We start from the raw sequence: 17,920 nt of genomic DNA, 5'->3' as shown, positions 1-17,920 counted from the left end.
GATTCCAGCTACTGAGCACAAGAGGATTATTAAAATGCAACCAAGTCTGAGTCACCAAAGCAAAAATAAATGCCATTTCAATTTAAATATTTTACTGAAGCATGAAATAGCCAGGATATTACTGCTATTTTAAGACAAACACCGTAATCTGACTATTAGTATAGTATGTTGACTCTACCGCATGCAGACTTTCAGAGAGGCGTCTTCAAACACAGGAGGACTGCTTTGGTCACTGGAACATCCCGCATCCTTAATTTCCTTTCCGAGGTGGGCTCAGGAGATAGAGTCAGAGAGAAAATGCGAGGTTTTTTGTTTTTGTTTTTTTTTGGTTTTGGTTTTTGTTTGTTCTTTTTTTTTTTTCCCCCTAGACATCTCCTTCTCCCAATTCATTGCCCTGAGGGGTTTAATAAAGTAGTTTTTAGAAAGCAATAAGAGAACAAAGGGTGGAAACACATCAGACTTTGCAAAATATTTTGGCCCCAAATCTAATGCAAACCACATTTCAACTGAGGAATCGTCTTTACGTAGCAGAGCACAAAGTGGGGATGTTCTTTTCACGGTAACTGCCTGACTCTCAATGAGAGGGGAGGGTGCCTGCTTTCAGAGCCAACGTGGACTTTAAAATAATGAAGTATTGTTTTCTGTGTGCATGCGTGTGCCTCCCCAGCTTTAATAGTCCAACTTCTCAAATCATCTTTTCCCCTTTAGCTTCTGGAATTGATTTGTCCCCAGTGCATTTCTTGCCCTGAGAAATCCCTTCTGGCCTAAACACAGTCCTTATAATGAAGACATGCCCAGGGATTGTCCAGCCCTGGTAAAACAGTGATTGCATCCATCCGCACAGCCAAGAAAAGCAGCCACTCCCGGAGGGACCCCTCCACCAACCCGGACTCCTGGAGGAAACCCTCCCTTCCGGGCTGCCTGCCTGCAGTTGTCGGTCTTGCTGACTGTTTGACTTTAGTTTTGTAGCATGGTCTGTTCTAGTTCTCGGGCAAGGAATTGCGCACATTCAGAGAAAGCCTCCAGTGCCTGACTGAAAAGAGCTAAGCTGTATCATGCCCCCGGGGGCATTGAAACAAAGAAGAAAATGCAAAATTACACCATTAACCTGCTGGTTCTAGGACCAGCTCAGTTCGACACACCAAGCAGAAAGCCGACACACACACACACACACACACACACTCTCTTGGCTGAAATCCTCCCCCCACCTCCGAGCAGGATTCAAGGAGCAGAGTACGTATCGCAGAGAGCAACAGAGACTTAACGCGAGGAAAGGCTTCAGCTCCATTCAAATTCACAATTTCGAGTGAAATATAAAATCAGGAAAAATACCTGCTGTACCATCCTGCTTCCTTTCTCCTCCATAAACTTAGCAGCTGTTCTAGCCCCACACCACAAAGCATCTGCCCAAAGCAAGCCTCAGTTACGAGCGAGGGTGTGCGCTCTGTGCAACGTGTGGATGGCTGGGTGTTGAAGGAGGGGAGCTGAGGCCGCCTGGCTGACCTCCCCCTCAACATCTGACTGCTCCCAAAACCAACCCCAGATGGGACTCTTTCCGCCAGCGAGGCCTGGCCCATCAATCACGGCTCGCCCCTCCTCTGGCTCCTGTTCTCAGTTTCAGGGTGCACACTGAGCAGATGATTATATAGAGGAGGAAGAACACACACACACACACACACACACACACACACAGAGCGCTCGCCTACATTAATAGCTGTTTAAAAAACATTAGAAATGGTATCCTATGCATTGCCTGGAGCTGGAATTTTTCATTACTAAACTAAATATATGATATGCAAAGTTATGAAATCCACCGGGGAGCTTGCTTACTATCCTATTTTGTTTTATATTTTTAAGAGAGGTGGGGGTACCGGGGGTAGCTGGAAAGAGGCAGAGGCGGGATGAAGAAAGAGCTCAGAGACAGAGGGATGCGGATAGGAAAATTTAAAGAAACACCCCGAGAACAGAGGGAATGCATTTATAACAAAGCTGCGTGGTTAATTGTAAACTGATCTTAAGATACTGTAACTGACGATGCTTTGGAAGATTTGGAAGCCCAGCTCCTTTGCAGACTAGCTGTGTGACCTTAGGCAAGTAGTTGCAACGCTCTGGGCTCCAGTTTTGGCTTCTGTTTAGTTGGGATGATGATGAGTGACTTCACAGTGTGATTGCAAGGGTCAAAATAAAAACCAAATCAGGGGCGCCTGGGTGGCGCAGTCGGTTAAGCGTCCGACTTCAGCCAGGTCACGATCTCACGGTCCGTGAGTTCGAGCCCCGCGTCAGGCTCTGGGCTGATGGCTCAGAGCCTGGAGCCTGTTTCTGATTCTGTGTCTCCCTCTCTCTCTGCCCCTCCCCCGTTCATGCTCTGTCTCTCTCTGTCCCAAAAATAAATAAACGTTGAAAAAAAAAAATTAAAAAAAAAAAATAAAAACCAAATCATAAACAAAACAAACACACTCAGGGCTTGGCTTATAGTGTGCGCTATATAAACAGATTCATTCATCACATCCAATAACATGGCAAGCAAGACTCAAGACCACCTGTGTCCCTATGGACCCTGCATTCAAGAGGCGCAGCAGGTTTTCAAGAAAGGAAGCCAGAGATGACTCCCAAATCCCAGTGGTAATCAGAGCTACATAGGACAAGTAGAGGGGTCTTGCTTTCTTCTTTTCTTGAACTTTTTCTCCTCTTAGCTCGTTTTTTTTCCTTCTCTTTCAAATGAGCAAAAACAAAACCACGTACAAAAAAATCCCCAGTGATTTCAATGCCAAATGCTGCAGCCTCTCTATTTAAAGCCACAAAAACTTTGTTCTTTCTTTATTATTAAAGCTACAACAACCAGAGTGAAATGTCAAAACAATCTCAGTTTTCATTTGGCCATGACTTCCTTGCTCGCCCAGGGAGAGTTTCAAGAGTCCCATCCACCCTTCCCGTGGACAGGTGCTTATCACCAAGCCACCCTGCCAAGAGAGGAGAGATCTCGCTACACTGGAGGGAATGGATGGGGTTTCCGAAGTGATTAAACGTGTAATTACATTGTACAACAGAGGAGGGTTTAGGGCAGGAGAGGCTGCCTGGAAGAATTCACCCTTCCTGCTGGTGTGCTGCTAATTCAGGTAGCCCCTGGGTGATTTTTTTTGTTTGTTTTTTGTTTTGTTTTACTTCCCAGCTCCCCAGGGTTGGAAAGAAAATCTGGATACACAGTATTTGTGCCATCCTTCCATTTCCATTTTTTGATCACACTGCTGAGACACCTCTGATGCAGAATCAAATAAGCAGCCCACGCAGGTTCCTTACAGAGACAGGTCAGCCCCCATCAAAGAGGTGCCACCCACAGAGGACCAGGGCCCCTTCTGTCCCCAGCCCCAACCCATCACTTGGATTCAGCACTCACTCTCAGGAGCCATAAGCTCCCTGTGCCCACAGATAAGTGAAGAGCCAAACTTTTGGGAAAGAGGGACAAGATCAAGACAGACAGACTCCCTGGTGAAGTATGCTTTGGGAGAGATGGAGAAAATGCTCAAAACAGCAGCCAACAAACCACTCAATAGAGATGAGCATTCCAGGGGGAAATAATCAGGCGGACACACTAGGACACTGGTCCCAGCCCGTGGACCATCAGAATCATGTGGGGGGTATTCTAATTAAGAAAATTAGACTGCAGGTCTCTACCCCAGGCCCACTGCCTTCAGTTATCTGAGGGTGGGATCCTGGCAGGGACATTGCACAGAGCTGCCCCAGGTCATCCTGCCACACAGTCCTGGGGGACAGTGTTCTGTGCTTTTCAAATTACAGGTGAGATCCCTTGGGTTGTAAAATCCATGGAGGGAGTTATCACGCCAACATTCTTTAAATGAAATCAACTATACCACACTGGAAAAGAAAAGAACAGAATAGAATAGAATAGTAAGAGTTAGTATGGTTTCATGAAACTTTTATGTGGGTGAATTGGGTTGCAATGTAAAATCTTTTATGGATTGCACTAAAATAAATAAAATTAAAAACACCATGCTAGAAATTTCCAGTGTTTGTTACCATCTAACCTTTTACTAGTAGTGTAGCTATAGAATCGAAATCAAATGTTAAGAAGTCAGAAGTATAATGGTAGGATTATTGGCAAGTCATTTAACCTTTGTGTGCCCTAGTTCCCTTATTTATAAAATTTTTTTTTTTCAACGTTTATTTGTTTTTGGGACAGAGAGAGACAGAGCATGCACGGGGGAGGGGCAGAGAGAGAGGGAGACACAGAATCGGAAACAGGCTCCGGGCTCCGAGCCGCCAGCCCAGAGCCCGACGCGGGGCTCGAACCCACGGACCGCGAGATCGTGACCTGGCTGAAGTCGGACGCTCAACCGACTGCGCCACCCAGGCGCCCCATGTACAATGATTTTTATGTCGAACACTGGCAATTGAATAGTATGGGAAGACCGGAGACGGTGGGTCTGTTTCACCCGGGAGGAGCAGGGGGTGCGGTGCCTGGAGCACAGCTGAGCTCCCTCTGAGAGGGAAGGAGGGCTGCCCACTCCCTGGGTCCTTTCCCTTGAGAGTGCTGGGGCCAAGGTTGTTGCACAGGCCAGTCCAGGGAGGCGGGAAGCCTCACACTGATGGAGACCCCCTGAAATAAGGCAGATTACTGCTGGTGCTACTGTTGTTTTTACTTTATTGATTTTGAGAGGGAGACAGAGCACATGAGCTGGGGGAGGAGCCTGATGCACGGCTGGAACCTATGAACCATGAGATCTTGGCCTGAGCAGAAGTCAACAGCCAGATGCTTAACTGACTGAGCCACCCAGGTGCCCCTGAACTTTATTTTTTTATTTTTATTTTTTTATTTTATTTATTTTTTTTTTAATTTTTTTTTCAACGTTTATTTATTTTTGGGACAGAGAGAGACAGAGCATGAACGGGGGAGGGGCAGAGAGAGAGGGAGACACAGGCTCGGAAACAGGCTCCGGGCTCCGAGCCGCCAGCCCAGAGCCCGACGCGGGGCTCGAACCCACGGACCGCGAGATCGTGACCTGGCTGAAGTCGGACGCTTAACCGACTGCGCCACCCAGGCGCCCCTGTTCTCAGTTTTTTGTTTTTTGTTTTTTTTTTCAACGTTTATTTATTTTTGGGACAGAGAGAGACAGAGCATGAACGGGGGAGGGGCAGAGAGAGAGGGAGACACAGGCTCGGAAACAGGCTCCGGGCTCCGAGCCGCCAGCCCAGAGCCCGACGCGGGGCTCGAACCCACGGACCGCGAGATCGTGACCTGGCTGAAGTCGGACGCTTAACCGACTGCGCCACCCAGGCGCCCCTGTTCTCAGTTTTTTGTTTTTTGTTTTTTTTTTCAACGTTTATTTATTTTTGGGACAGAGAGAGACAGAGCATGAACGGGGCAGGGGCAGAGAGAGAGGGAGACACAGAACCGGAAACAGGCTCCGGGCTCCGAGCCGCCAGCCCAGAGCCCGACGCGGGGCTCGAACCCACGGACCGCGAGATCGTGACCTGGCTGAAGTGGGACGCCCAACCGACTGCGCCCCCCAGGCGCCCCCCCTTATTTATAAATACAAACGGTAATATATATTCTTCTTCCCAATGAGGCTCTTGTAATGCTTTCGGAGACAAAGTCTACAGAAATGTGTCTTATAATCTAAAAAGTTCTGTGAGAACGTTTCCTACTGTGGGGAGGAAATCAGCCCTCCTTCTAGTCCAGCAAAGTGTACTCTTTGCAGAATACATGGAGAGGTATGTCGCGTCCTAACCTACCATGGGCCTGCACTGTGCTAGGCACTTTAATCCTTGCAATCATTCCCTTAAGGAAGATATTACGGTACCTTTTAAAGATAAGAGAACCGAGGCTCCAAACAAGTGAAAAATATTTCCTCCTATTGGACGTAATAGATTAGTTAAGTGGCAGAACCAACATTTGAACTTAATCTGGTCTGACTGATGAATTCCTGCCACAGAATCCATACTAAAATGAAGCTGGAGATGATGATCATGATGAGGGTGGAGATGATAATGAAGATGGAAATAATGATCATGATGACGACAGCAGTAGCGGTGATGAGAATGGTGGTGGTGGTGGTGGTGATGATGATGATGATGATGATGGAGATGATGGAGATGATAATAAGAAAATTTTTCTTGAGCACTAACTAGGTACCAGTCATTGTTCTCAGCACTGACAATATAAAACTCAACAAAGGAGCTTTGTCAACATTACCTATTTTAACAAAAACCCAAAACTGTTATTCCCTCTCCAAGGGAGGTGGAGTCACTTCCTCATACGCACACAACTGGCAAGTGCTAGTTAGCTAAATCTATCGGACTCCTAAGCTCTATATTCTAAAGTAGTCGGAAATGGGTTCAAGTGTGACCTCAATTAGGTAAGCATACAAACCTTGGGTTTCCCTAACTATACCAGCTTGTAGAAAAGCATCTCCGGAACAAAGAACTCTGAGATTGCTCTGAGGCCCTGACTCACAAAAACAAACAAAACAACAATGATAACAAGAATCTGTGTCATGGATTCAAGTGAAAACAATTTGTTTCATTTCACTCCCCTCAACAGGGAACCAAGAGAGAGGCCAGAAGCCATCTTGCTGTGGCTGACAAACACCAGGCCCAGAAATACAAACCAGCTGAGTGGGTGGCAGGCTAGCAATGACGACGTGTCATGTTTGCAAAATGTTCCATCCTGATTTTCCATTTGGAGTCACAGAAGGCAATGGAGAGGTTGTTTTTCTCAAGTCCTTAAAAGTCAGCGACAATCAAATATTTATGGCACTTTGTGCAAGTCAGGAGCCTTGATAGGGTTGCTCATGAGGTGCTATTTCCAAAGGGAAAAGCACTGGTCTCTTAAAAAATTAGCAGCAGGGGCGCCTGGGTGGCTTGGTCGGTTAAGCGTCCGACTTCGGCTCAGGTCATGATCTCATGGTCCGTGAGTTCGAGCCCCGCGTTGGGCTCTGTGCTGACCGCTCAGAGCCTGGAGCCTGTTTCCGATTCTGTGTCTCCCTCTCTCTCTGCCCCTCCCCTGTTCATGCTCTGTCTCTCTCTGTCTCAGAAATAAATAAACGTTAAAAAAAAAAAAAAATTAGCAGTCTCTGGAACAAGTCAAGATCCCAACCAACAACATCAGGCTCTTAAAAAGATACGTTTTCTTATCTTGTTCACCATTGCCCCAGGGTCTCAGAGGACCCTGACTTGTCCTTTAAAACTCGTGTCAAAGTGCAATATTCTATACTTTTTGATTTTCATGTTATATGCATTTTTATATTATATATTTTTTGAGGTCTGTCTCCAAGTAGACTGTAAACTCTATGAGGACAGGAACCTCATCTGTTTTTTTCATCACTAGTGTCTCAAGCTTTTCAAACAGTAGGATGCACCCATACACATCCAGAAGTTTTGTCGAATGAAAACTGAATGCCCAAGTTAGTCCCTTTATCCTCTTTGCTTACTGACACCAAGACCTGTGCAACTCACCCAGGACCTCAGGGCACTGAGAAACAAGCCCAAACTATTAAATGTTGCTCTGTACCATTAAAAAAAAATTCCCCACCAGGATATCCCAACATGGTACTGAAAGACTTCTTGTTAGAAGGTCATGCATCACAGGGCTTCACCTGTCTATCCATGAATTAGCTGTGAATGCTTAATTATTTCCTATCATTAATAAAAAAATAACAGCCAGAGCAGCTGGTATTCATTTGAGCTCTTTCTGAGCAGCAGACAATGTTAGTCACTATATATACATATATATATATTACTTAACTTCATCTCGACAGGAAGTATATTTTTAATAAACTTGTTTTCATCACACCCACCTGACAGATAAGAAAGGACAAGGTCTTGAAGCTATTACATGGTAGATACAGACCTTAAATCCATGTCTTTTTCCAAACCCGAGGTACTTTCAAATATGCTATGATTGACCTCATAGCATATTGGCAAGGTGAAGGATGGTACTTGTAAGGGTTATGGTAGTATTATTCAATCACAAAATATTTTCTGAGATTTTTCGGGCAAATCACTGAAGTATCCCAGCCTAAGTGAGAGGCTACCAGAGACATGAGATCTTTGTTCCTGCTGTCCCAAGATTTAGAACCCAAGTGAGTATTAATAGGGTTAATTATGATAATGGTGATTGTAACATTATTAATAACAAAGATAATATAATTAGAAGGGCTCATAACATGTACTTGCCACTGCCCTAAATGTTCTATAAATGTAACTCCTTCAATGCAACCCACAGTCCCATGATGTTTTCACAGTCATTATGTTCATTTTATAGATGGGTGGCTTTGAAAGGTTAAGCCAATAATCGAGGCCACTCCGATAGCACATGATGAAACTCCTCTTTGTACCAATCCAGTTCAGAACTCAGAGCCGGAAGCTTAAAAACAAATTAGAAGGAGTTCCTGTGTAGCCTTTACTCAGTTTCCCCCAAAGGTAAGGTCTTGCATAACTATAGCATACTATCAAAATTAGGAAATGGACACTCTATGACCACTACCTTACATTGCTGCAAACACAATGAGACGTTAGGGCAGTGAAAGCCCAGCTGTTGTGAGTATTTTGCTATCAATACCATGGCAAAGTCACCATTGTCATCTATCCTCAAGTGACAGCTGGAGCTGCCCACCCCTGTCACACATATAGTGATGCAGACAGAAGGGCAGGTGAGCAAGCAAATAAATACTAGCAAAAACTGTTTTCATAAGAGAATGAACATGCATTTTAAATTATAATTCAGCAAGGATTCTTCATCTCCTGGACACGGAGGAAACCTTCAATCTGGAGCAGACTTTAACTGTCACGTTCTGTCTCCTCTCCTGCTAGCTACTTTCTAAAGAAGGAGGAACGTTCTCACCACCACTAACACCACCACCAGGGTAACATCAGCGTCAACTTCACATTCAGGATTAATTTCAATGACTTGCACCATTGCTAATCCTACTGCTTTTAGCCAAATCCACAAAAAGAAAAGGATGGATTTTGTTTCCTTAAATAGCTTGCTTCCAGGTACCCTGCAGATATGATTTGGGATGATATCCCTGTTACCTATTCCATCATAGCTATCTGAAGGATTCTCCACCTTCTTCTAAAAAGGAAAATTGATAGATCTGGTGTGAGACAATTGTCTCTGTAAGAGAGGAGGTCACTATACCTACAGACAGCACCAAGTAGCTCAGAGGGGTACTAGGTCTGCCATGGATGTTGCTGAGTAAACCATCCTACTAAGAATGTCACTGAGGGTCTGTCACTAGATTTAGAAAAGTTGGAGCATCAAGTCACATTGCTAGAAAGAGAATCATATACTCTCTTCACTGGAATGTTACAGATCATGAAATATTCCAGCAAAGGGAAAAGTAAGCATTCTGGATGGAAACCCGTGGGAGGAGTAGATACCATTGTCTTACACATGGATGGATTCAGCACCATTTCCTTTCAAATCATGTTAGGAAAACTGGGTTTTTCTATCCATCAGAAAAGTTGGTCTCCCAATGCCACTAGTCAACATTTCTCCTTCTTCAGTCCTCCTCAAAGCTGAAAGTCCTCCTCCACAGCATAGGTGATACAACCCCATGACCTTGAGGAGACATGGCTCAGTTAAGGCACAGAAAGTACTTACCACCCACACATAGTTTATAACGAATTTACAGAACCAAACATTTGAGCGTATTTTTAATGACCCAATTTCCTCACATGACTATCATCAGCCTTTCAGAAGTGTGTAACTCCTTCAGGACAGGAACTTGTTGGATTCATCTTTAACACTTCCCTCTTTGTCTTCCATATTTTGTACTCAGGTGTTTGACATGATAAATACCTGTTGGCTCGCATTCACCTCACTTGTAGAGAGATGTCTAATCTGGTTAGAGAAACAGGCAAAGATGATAAAATATGACCTTGTCTTTCATGGTATGTTGCATAAGTTTTAGCCTCTAATAGTTTGCCAACTGGAAAAAAAAAAGGCTGTCACAAAATGAATTATACTTGGACTTGGAAGAAATGAAATTAGGAAAGACTGCCAGATAGCAAGGGCGATGAACTATTCAAATAGGCAAGAGCTTCAGATTCATGCAATTGTGTCAGTAGCTAAGTATCAGGCATCTTCTGGGCAGCCCCTGCTAGGTTCAGGGGCTACAGTAATGACGAGGACAGACATAGTCCAGGTATCTCTGCAGCTACCAGCTGGAAGGATACACAGGACAGTCCAGGACTTTGCAGTGCAAGGGGATATGTGCCACAAGAAGATCAATCTAAGGAGCGAAAGGGTCTCATTTATCCCCGATGGTTTATCAAGCAAGGCTTTCTGGAAGAACAGATGTATCAACCGAACGTTGAAAGTGAGCCGAAAACAGCTAGGCAGCATAAACGGTTGGCAAAATCATATGCGGGAAGTTGTAATGCTGCGTGCAGTCGGAGGGAACACCTCAGACCCAGAGTGGCAGAATCAATGAAAAGGAGGAAATAAAAGTCAGGTGGCTATTTTCAGAGCTACAGACCCCACAAAGTATAGGACGGAGATACAGACCTAGAGGCTAATGGACTGTATGTAAGCCCTTGAGGGCAGAGACCCAGGTCTGTTTTACTGAGAACTGCATTCCCAGCACTGTCAGAATGGCATGCACAGAGTGAATGCTTTAAAAAAAACTATTTTGGTTACATCAGAGCAAATGCAGTGATGTCACAAACCAGGCTGAAGCTAGTCGAGGGAAGGAAGAGGAGAGAGTAAAATAAAGGCAACTGATCATTTAAAATACCCTCTTGACATTACCTTTTCACTTTTAAGTAACTCAAATGCTTGAAATAGAAGAAATTCACACAGGAAACAGGTGGACAGCTTAAGTGGATAAATAAGACAGAGGCTCCTCACACTTGTTATCACCGTGTTCACACTAGCTTAGCGGATGAGAGCTGTAGAGGTAACTGGGGGCACTTACACATGATCTGTTTGAGCTTCACACACTATCCTGGAAGGTAGGTAGGGTGGACACCATTCAGGTCCATTTAACAGAAGAGAAAGCTGATGCCTGGGGAAGTCAGTGACATGCCCAAGTTCAGACAGCTCTTCAATGCTCTAGCTGGGATTTGAAATCTAGATATCTTTTCATTGTACTAAGCTGCTTCCAAAGTTTTCTTTAAAAAAAAATTTTTTAACGTTTATTTATTTTTGAGACAGAGAGAGACAGAGCATGAATGGGGGAGGGTCAGAGAGAGGGAGACACAGAATCCAAAACAGGCTCCAGGCTCTGAGCCGTCAGCACAGAGCCCGACGCGGGGCTCGAACTCACAGACAGTGAGATCATGACCTGAGCCAAAGTCGGCTGCTTAACCAACTGAGCCACCCAGGCACCCCCTAAGTTTTCCATTTGTATGACCTGAGATGTAGCTATACCAATAGGCTTGATGGCATGAAGCATTTTTGGGTGTCCTCCAACCTTACCTCATAAACTTACACAAAGAATAAACAAAAAACTGAGTGTGGACATTAGGGCAATTGAAACTATCGTCAGAGGAAAGCATTTTATTGGCCCGATAAATTCAATACAACTCAACTTGGCATATGCACGGCAGTGTTAAAGTTATTATTATTATTTTTAAGTAAGTTCAGAGGGATTGAAACTAAAGCCATGTCCTGTTACTGGCCCTGTCCGAACACCAGGCTCTCTGAGCCTGTGGCCCTCAGCCAAAGTGCCACCTGAGACCGGAGAGCTTGGAATTCTTCACATATGTTTGATCAGTGCATAAATATTATTTTTCTGTAGCTAAGGATGTGTGGTATTCTTAGGGATATCTTCTTTTTTTATTTTTTTAATGTTTACTTTTGAAAGAGACAGAGACAGAGTGCGAGCGAAGGAGGGGCTGAGAGAGAGGGTGACAGAATCCAAAGCAGGCTCCGGGCTCTGAGCTGTCAGCACAGAGCCCAATGTGGGGCTCGAACTCACAAGGCAGGAGATCATGACCTGAGCCGAAGTCGGATGCTCAGCCGACTGAGGGTATCTTCTTGATTGAATGCTGAGTTGAGGGAGTCACACAGTTTGGAGGAGAACGGGGCCAGAATGACTTACAAAACAAATTTTGCAAAACATCAAGGTGGAGTCAAGGAAGGCGGTGGGTTTTTGGGAACAGAAAACAGTCTGCCTCATTGCATACAGGAGAGAATTTCGCCCAGTGGTGGGAAACTTTATTCAGAACCAACAGTGTGGAAGTCTGGCCAAATAAATTTCGTGATCACTGTGTGAACGCATGACATGCAGGTAAATTTATCCAAATAACCCCAAGGCAGGTACAGTTAAGAAAACTGAGGTTGATGAAATCAAGTAACTTTAATTCAAAAGGTCTTCAAGGAGGAGCCATGGCGCTATTTTCAAATGTGATTGCATAGTACGTGTTTTTGCAGAGCGCACCTACTCAGCGGCAACGTTCATTCTCTTGGCTAACCAGTTTCTCTTATTTGATTTTTAACATCCCTCTCTTCTTCAGACAGAAAGGAATATTCTTGGAATCCACCCAAAAGAGGCAAAAGGTGGTCCTTACATTTAAGTATTGCTGACTCATGTATCTGACTCAAGTTTACTGAATACCTCCTGTTACTTGTTGAATTGTCTCTCCCCCAAAACGTACATGCTCAAGTCCTAGCTCCTGGGATCTCAGAATGTGACCTTACTTGGGAATGGAATAGGTGCAAATGTAATTAGTTACGTTAAAATGAGGTCATGCTGGATTACGGTGGGACCCTAATCCAATGTGACTGTTCTTATAAAAGGGGGAGTTTGGACACAGACATGCACAGGAGGAGAATGCTGAGTGAAGGTGAAGGGCAGATATGGGGATGATAGTTCTACAGCCAAGGGATGCCAGAGATGGCCAGAAGACCACCCGAAGCAGGAGAGAAGGCTGGAAGCAGATTCCTTCTCACAGCCCTCAGAAGGACCAACCCTGCTGTCCCCTTGATTTTCTGCCGTCCAGAACTCTGAGACAATAAATTGCTGTTATTTAAGCCAGCTGGCTTGTAGTACTTTGTTACAGCAGCCCTAGGAAAATGATGTACCTACTATGCGCTAGTCACGGGAAACACAGTGTGAAGTGAAGTCACTCCCTACCTCATGACACTAAGGGCCAGTGAGAGAAATAGAACAGTCCAGCATACCAGAATGGTACAATATCCTGTCCCCTCATTCCATTCTTTAAATTTACACGGAGGACGCTGAGGCATGTAACAATTTTCATGTGTTCTCATTTGATCTCTGTGAAACACATCTTGTAATCCCAGTAGGGTAAGTTTAAAAGCTTGAGAGATCGGGCCCGGCACTGTGGTTTCACCCTGGGCTGTCCTAACATGGTGGCCATTAGCCACGTGTGGTTACTCACAAACTGCAATGTGGCTGGTCCAAAAGGAGGCAGGCTGCAAGGGCGGAACACGCACAGGGTTTCAGAGACACGGTCTGAGGAAAACAATGTACAATATCTCTCTAATGGTGTTATTTTGATGACGTGTTGCAGTGACAACAGTGTGGGCATACTGTGTGAAATACAACATTCTCGGTTGACAATGAGAATGAGAATTGAGACATACCGGATTGAATAAAATACTGAAATTCAATTCACCTGCGTCTTTTTTACCTTGCTTAATGTAGCTGCCAGAAAATTAACAAGAAAGAAAACCTACATGTGTGGCTTCTCTTTGTAGCCCTTGTTCTAGTTCTGTTGGATAGCCCCGGTGATATCCACTGGTTTGAGGGTCATACAGCTGGGTTGGCTCCACATTTGCCATGGACCGACTAACGGGCAGAGCTGGGGTTGAACCTAGAGAACTCCAATTTGAAGGTCTGGCTCCTTCTCAAAACCAGGCTACCATCTTGGCACCCAAGGTGAACATCTTAAGAAACATTCTCATGGAGTTGAATCCAGAAAAGAGAAGCTTGATTCCAATGCCACCCCTCACCCGATGTTTGTGATCTTAAAATTCCTCACTTCACCTGACCCTTTCTGCACAATTTCTGCATCAACCCCAAGACAGCCTTCACAGAAGGCTGCTTCTGAACAGAACATAACTTTCACTTTACCAAATCCGACAAAGCTCCCAAGGCTCTGAGAATCTGTCTAAAGTACCTATTTGGGGACAGGAGAGGTAAAAGGCTTTTAAAAGCTTGTTTTAACTCTGTGTGAAATCAACTGACTAATATTTATACTGGGCAGCTTTCTGCAAAGATGAAATAAACTCTCTACAAATAGCCTACAGAGCTCAGACATTCACTGTGTGTGAGGTCAGGGAAGAGCCCTTGAACACGCTCCAGTATGCAGGATGCTTAAGGCATCAGCAGACATTCTGAGTTAGATCTTATTCTGCAAGGTTATCCATTGTATTTGATCAGAAAGAAAGTAGTTCTTTTTTAAACCTCACAGGCATGTGGTAGGATGTCTTGCTTTCATTCACTCATTCACTCACTCAAGAGGTACTTCTTGACTACATTTTAGTTGTTGAGAGATGCACCAGGGATACTTTTTATCTACTGTGCCTGGCCCCCTGGTAGGCTCAAAATCAGCATTTGTTGTTAAATTCATATGAAATCAATTCAGACCTGAGAAAACAGTCTCTGCTCAAGTGGAGATTAAGGTATGGATAAAGAAAGATATAGGAAAATCAATGATGAAAGCAAGTGTCATGGACATTACAAGTGTAAGTTCCAGTTATTATGGGAACCAGAAAGGGAGCATCAGGATCGTCCCAATCTACAGATGGAAGGTATATTGAGTGCTTCTTGAAGGATGTCAAGAGTCAATATGAGTCTTCAAGAAGTTGGAGCGAGCTCGGCGAAAATCCAAGGAAGAGGAAAAGCATAGATAGCAGCTCCAGGGCATAAAAGAACACAGAGAATAGGGTTATATGGCTGGAGTACTGTGTGGTGAGGATTTGGCAGGAATTGGACCTAGAAATAAGGTTGAAGGCATACAAAGAAAAACAGGGAATGTCATATAAAGCAGTTTGGATTTGGTTCAAGAATGGGTGGCCATTGAAGAGTTCCAGGAATGGGAATGGCCTGGTCCAATCTATGTTATATTAAGACTATTTTGGCCACAAAATTAGTAATACATTGCAGACAGAAAGTGGCGACAACGAGGAAGGAAGACCAAAGACAACAGTAGTCATCCATTAAAAAAAATTTTTTTAATGTTTATTTATTTTTGAAAGAGAGAGAGACAGAGCACGAGTGGGGGAGGGGCAGAGAGAGAGAGAGAGAGAGAGAGAAAGTGAGAGAGAGAGAGAGAGAGAGAGAGACAGAATCCGAAGCAGGCTCCAGGCTCTGAGCTGTCTGAGCTGTCAGCAAAGAGGCCCATGAGGGGCTTGAACTCACGAGCTGTGACATCATGACCTGAGCCAAAGTCAGACACTGAACCAACTGAGTCACCCAGGCGCCCCAACATTGGTAGTCATCCATGAGAGGAATGGTAAAGTGGGGCAAAGATGGACAAGAGCAGACGAAATCAGAGACTTTCGCAATCTTTCCTGCAATCTTTTGTCTAGTGCAAAATAAGTGATTTAAGATTATTTATTTTAATCAGATTCTGATGAACATTCTCTACCCTAAAAGATATTTGGAGCAGGTACATGACATAAGAAAAGTGTTTTTGGGGTACCTGAGTGGCTCAGTTGGTCAGGCATCCGACTTCGGCTTAGGTCATGATCTCACAGTTTGTGGGTTCGAGCCCTGTGTTGGGCTCTGGGCTGACAGCTCGGAGCCTGGAGCCTGCTTTGGATTCTGTGTCTCCCTCCGTCTGCCCCTTTGCTGCTTGCACTCTGTCTCTCGCATTGTCTCAAAAATAAATAAACATTAAAAAAAACAACAACTTTTTTGTTCTCTGTAGTCTTTTCTATAAGAATGCTGAAATGGTCAATTAAAAAAAAATCTCTGTTAACTATTAAACTGTTGAAATACAAATGCATTCAAGCAAACCAAACCCTACTATAAATTTTAGGTGTGACAGGCTCTTGAATATATGCTATGGGTAGTAGAGAGAAAGTTGATGATGGTGGCCATTTACAGAGCCTGTTACATACCCTAAGTGACATACACTTAGGGTAGTTATCTCACGAACTCTTCACAAGGACTCTGAGTTGGCTATTACTATCCCCATTTAATAGATGAGAAAACTGAGGCTCAAGTCAAGGAGTGACTTACTGCCACACTGCTAATAAGAGCTAGAGCCACACTGTGAATCCAGCCTGGTGTATTTCCAGTACACCATGTTCTATAGGATTTCTCCAGGATATTCCCCTTATGGGACTCCCCTCTACAGGATCCTTTATTAATAATTCAGATAATTCACAAATAAATGTAAATGAGCAATTGCAATGAGCTTTTGATGGTCTTCCAAGAAGGGGTCTAGGCTCTTTGAAGGGATAGGGAGGAATAAAAGAAGATAGCATAGTTCCTACATTAAGGATCTTAAAGACTGAGAAGGGGAATCTTTTACTGAGTTTTAGAAGGCAAGCCATTTCTGTAGTAGGAGGCATCCTGTCCAAGTTCTGGCTCTCCCTTTTACCAGGTATACAACCTTGAGTAAGGAGCACCACCTCTCTGTACTTTGGCTTCTCTCTGTTATAATGGGAATACTAATGTCATACCTTTATAGGATTATTTATGGAATAAAGTAGTCAATGCACATATATTTCCTATCACCATACTTAACATAAAAGAAGTGTTCACTATATAGTTGTTACAATGGTTATGGGTATCTGTGCTATTATTGTCATTATTGGTAATTAAAAGGGAAATAACTTGGGGCACCTGGGTGGCTCAGTTGGTTGAGTGTCCGACTTCGGCTCAGGTCATGAACTCGCTGTTTGTGAGTTCGAGCCTTGTGTCGGGCTCTGTGCCGACAGCTCAGGGCCTGAAGCCTGCTTCCGATTCTGTGTCTCCCTCTCTCTCTGCCCTCCCCCCGCTCATGCTCTGTCTCTCTCTCCTCCTCAAAAATAAATAAACATTAAAAAAATGAAAACAAATTAAAAAAAAGGGAAATAACTTGGATGATGGTGTACAATGGGTAAAGGAAATTTTTCCTGAAAAAAACAATCCATCAAAACCCAGCCTGGGAGGAAAGCAGGTTGGGGGAGCAGAGAATAGGTTTGACTCATCACACCCACGACTGCACAGGGCTTAAGAAATAACACACAAGCCCCTGGTGGCAGGAAGGGCAGAAAAGATTTCTCCCCAAAGTGTGCCTTCTGAGTCTTGGACTGAGCTTTGATTCTGGCTCACCTAAAAGCGTTCAGTAGGATGGTTGTCAGTACTCACAAGCAGAGCTGGAACTGACAGCCACCCTGAAACATCAAGAAGCATGGCTTTATAGGTGATCTCTTCTCACCTTTGTCTGTTACAGCCCCACCACCCCTTCTGACATTGCTAACTCAGGATATACTGTTTAAGCCTCCATTAATCACTCTCAGAGAAAAAATTCACAAGCCGATATGAGTATCTCAAATAAAAAAGGTTCCATTGCTTATGAGTGTGGTTCTTCAAACACTCAAGGGTTCGTTTTGATTCTATGGGAAGTGAAGGTAAAATTACAAGAACCCAAACTAAATGCAAGACTATAGTGAACGGCTGATGATGGTGGCATCAGTTTCCTATTGTTGCTGTCATGAACTACCACAAAGTCTGTGGTTTTAAAACACCACAACTGTATTCTACGATAGTCCTGGAGGTCAGAAATCTGAAATCAGTGTCACAACATCAAGTGTCATAAAACTAAGGTGTCAGCAGGGCTGGTTCTTTCTGAAGGCTCTGGAAGAGGGGGTCAGAGAATCTGCTTCTTTATCCTTTGCAGCTTCTAGTAGCTACCTGAATCCTTTGCTTGGTGGTCCCTTTATCTATCTTCAGAATGCATCATACTCCAGTCTCTGCCTCTGCCATCACATCTC

The 17,920-nt window shown here is 44.2% G+C and overlaps 1 protein-coding gene across 12 annotated transcripts in view; it reads right to left on the bottom strand.

Annotated features, from left to right (window-relative positions):
- The window catches only part of RBFOX1 (RNA binding fox-1 homolog 1), a 1,462,962-nt gene that overhangs the window by 187,630 nt on the left and 1,257,412 nt on the right, over positions 1-17,920 (bottom strand). The window contains exon 1 of one of the 12 annotated variants that reach the window (XM_032591616.1): positions 1,333-1,539. The exons of the other annotated variants lie outside the window; for them this stretch is intronic. Coding sequence (XP_032447507.1) covers positions 1,333-1,365 — 33 coding nt within the window. The 5' untranslated portion in view covers positions 1,366-1,539. Of the gene's footprint in view, positions 1-1,332; positions 1,540-17,920 lie in introns of those variants that run through there. 12 annotated transcript variants of the gene reach the window in all.

Source organism: Lynx canadensis, chromosome E3 (assembly GCF_007474595.2).
Source record: "Lynx canadensis isolate LIC74 chromosome E3, mLynCan4.pri.v2, whole genome shotgun sequence".
Classification (NCBI taxonomy): domain Eukaryota; kingdom Metazoa; phylum Chordata; class Mammalia; order Carnivora; family Felidae; genus Lynx; species Lynx canadensis.
The sequence above is the reverse complement of the archived record's forward strand: the minus strand, read 5'-3'. Positions and strand labels throughout refer to the sequence as shown.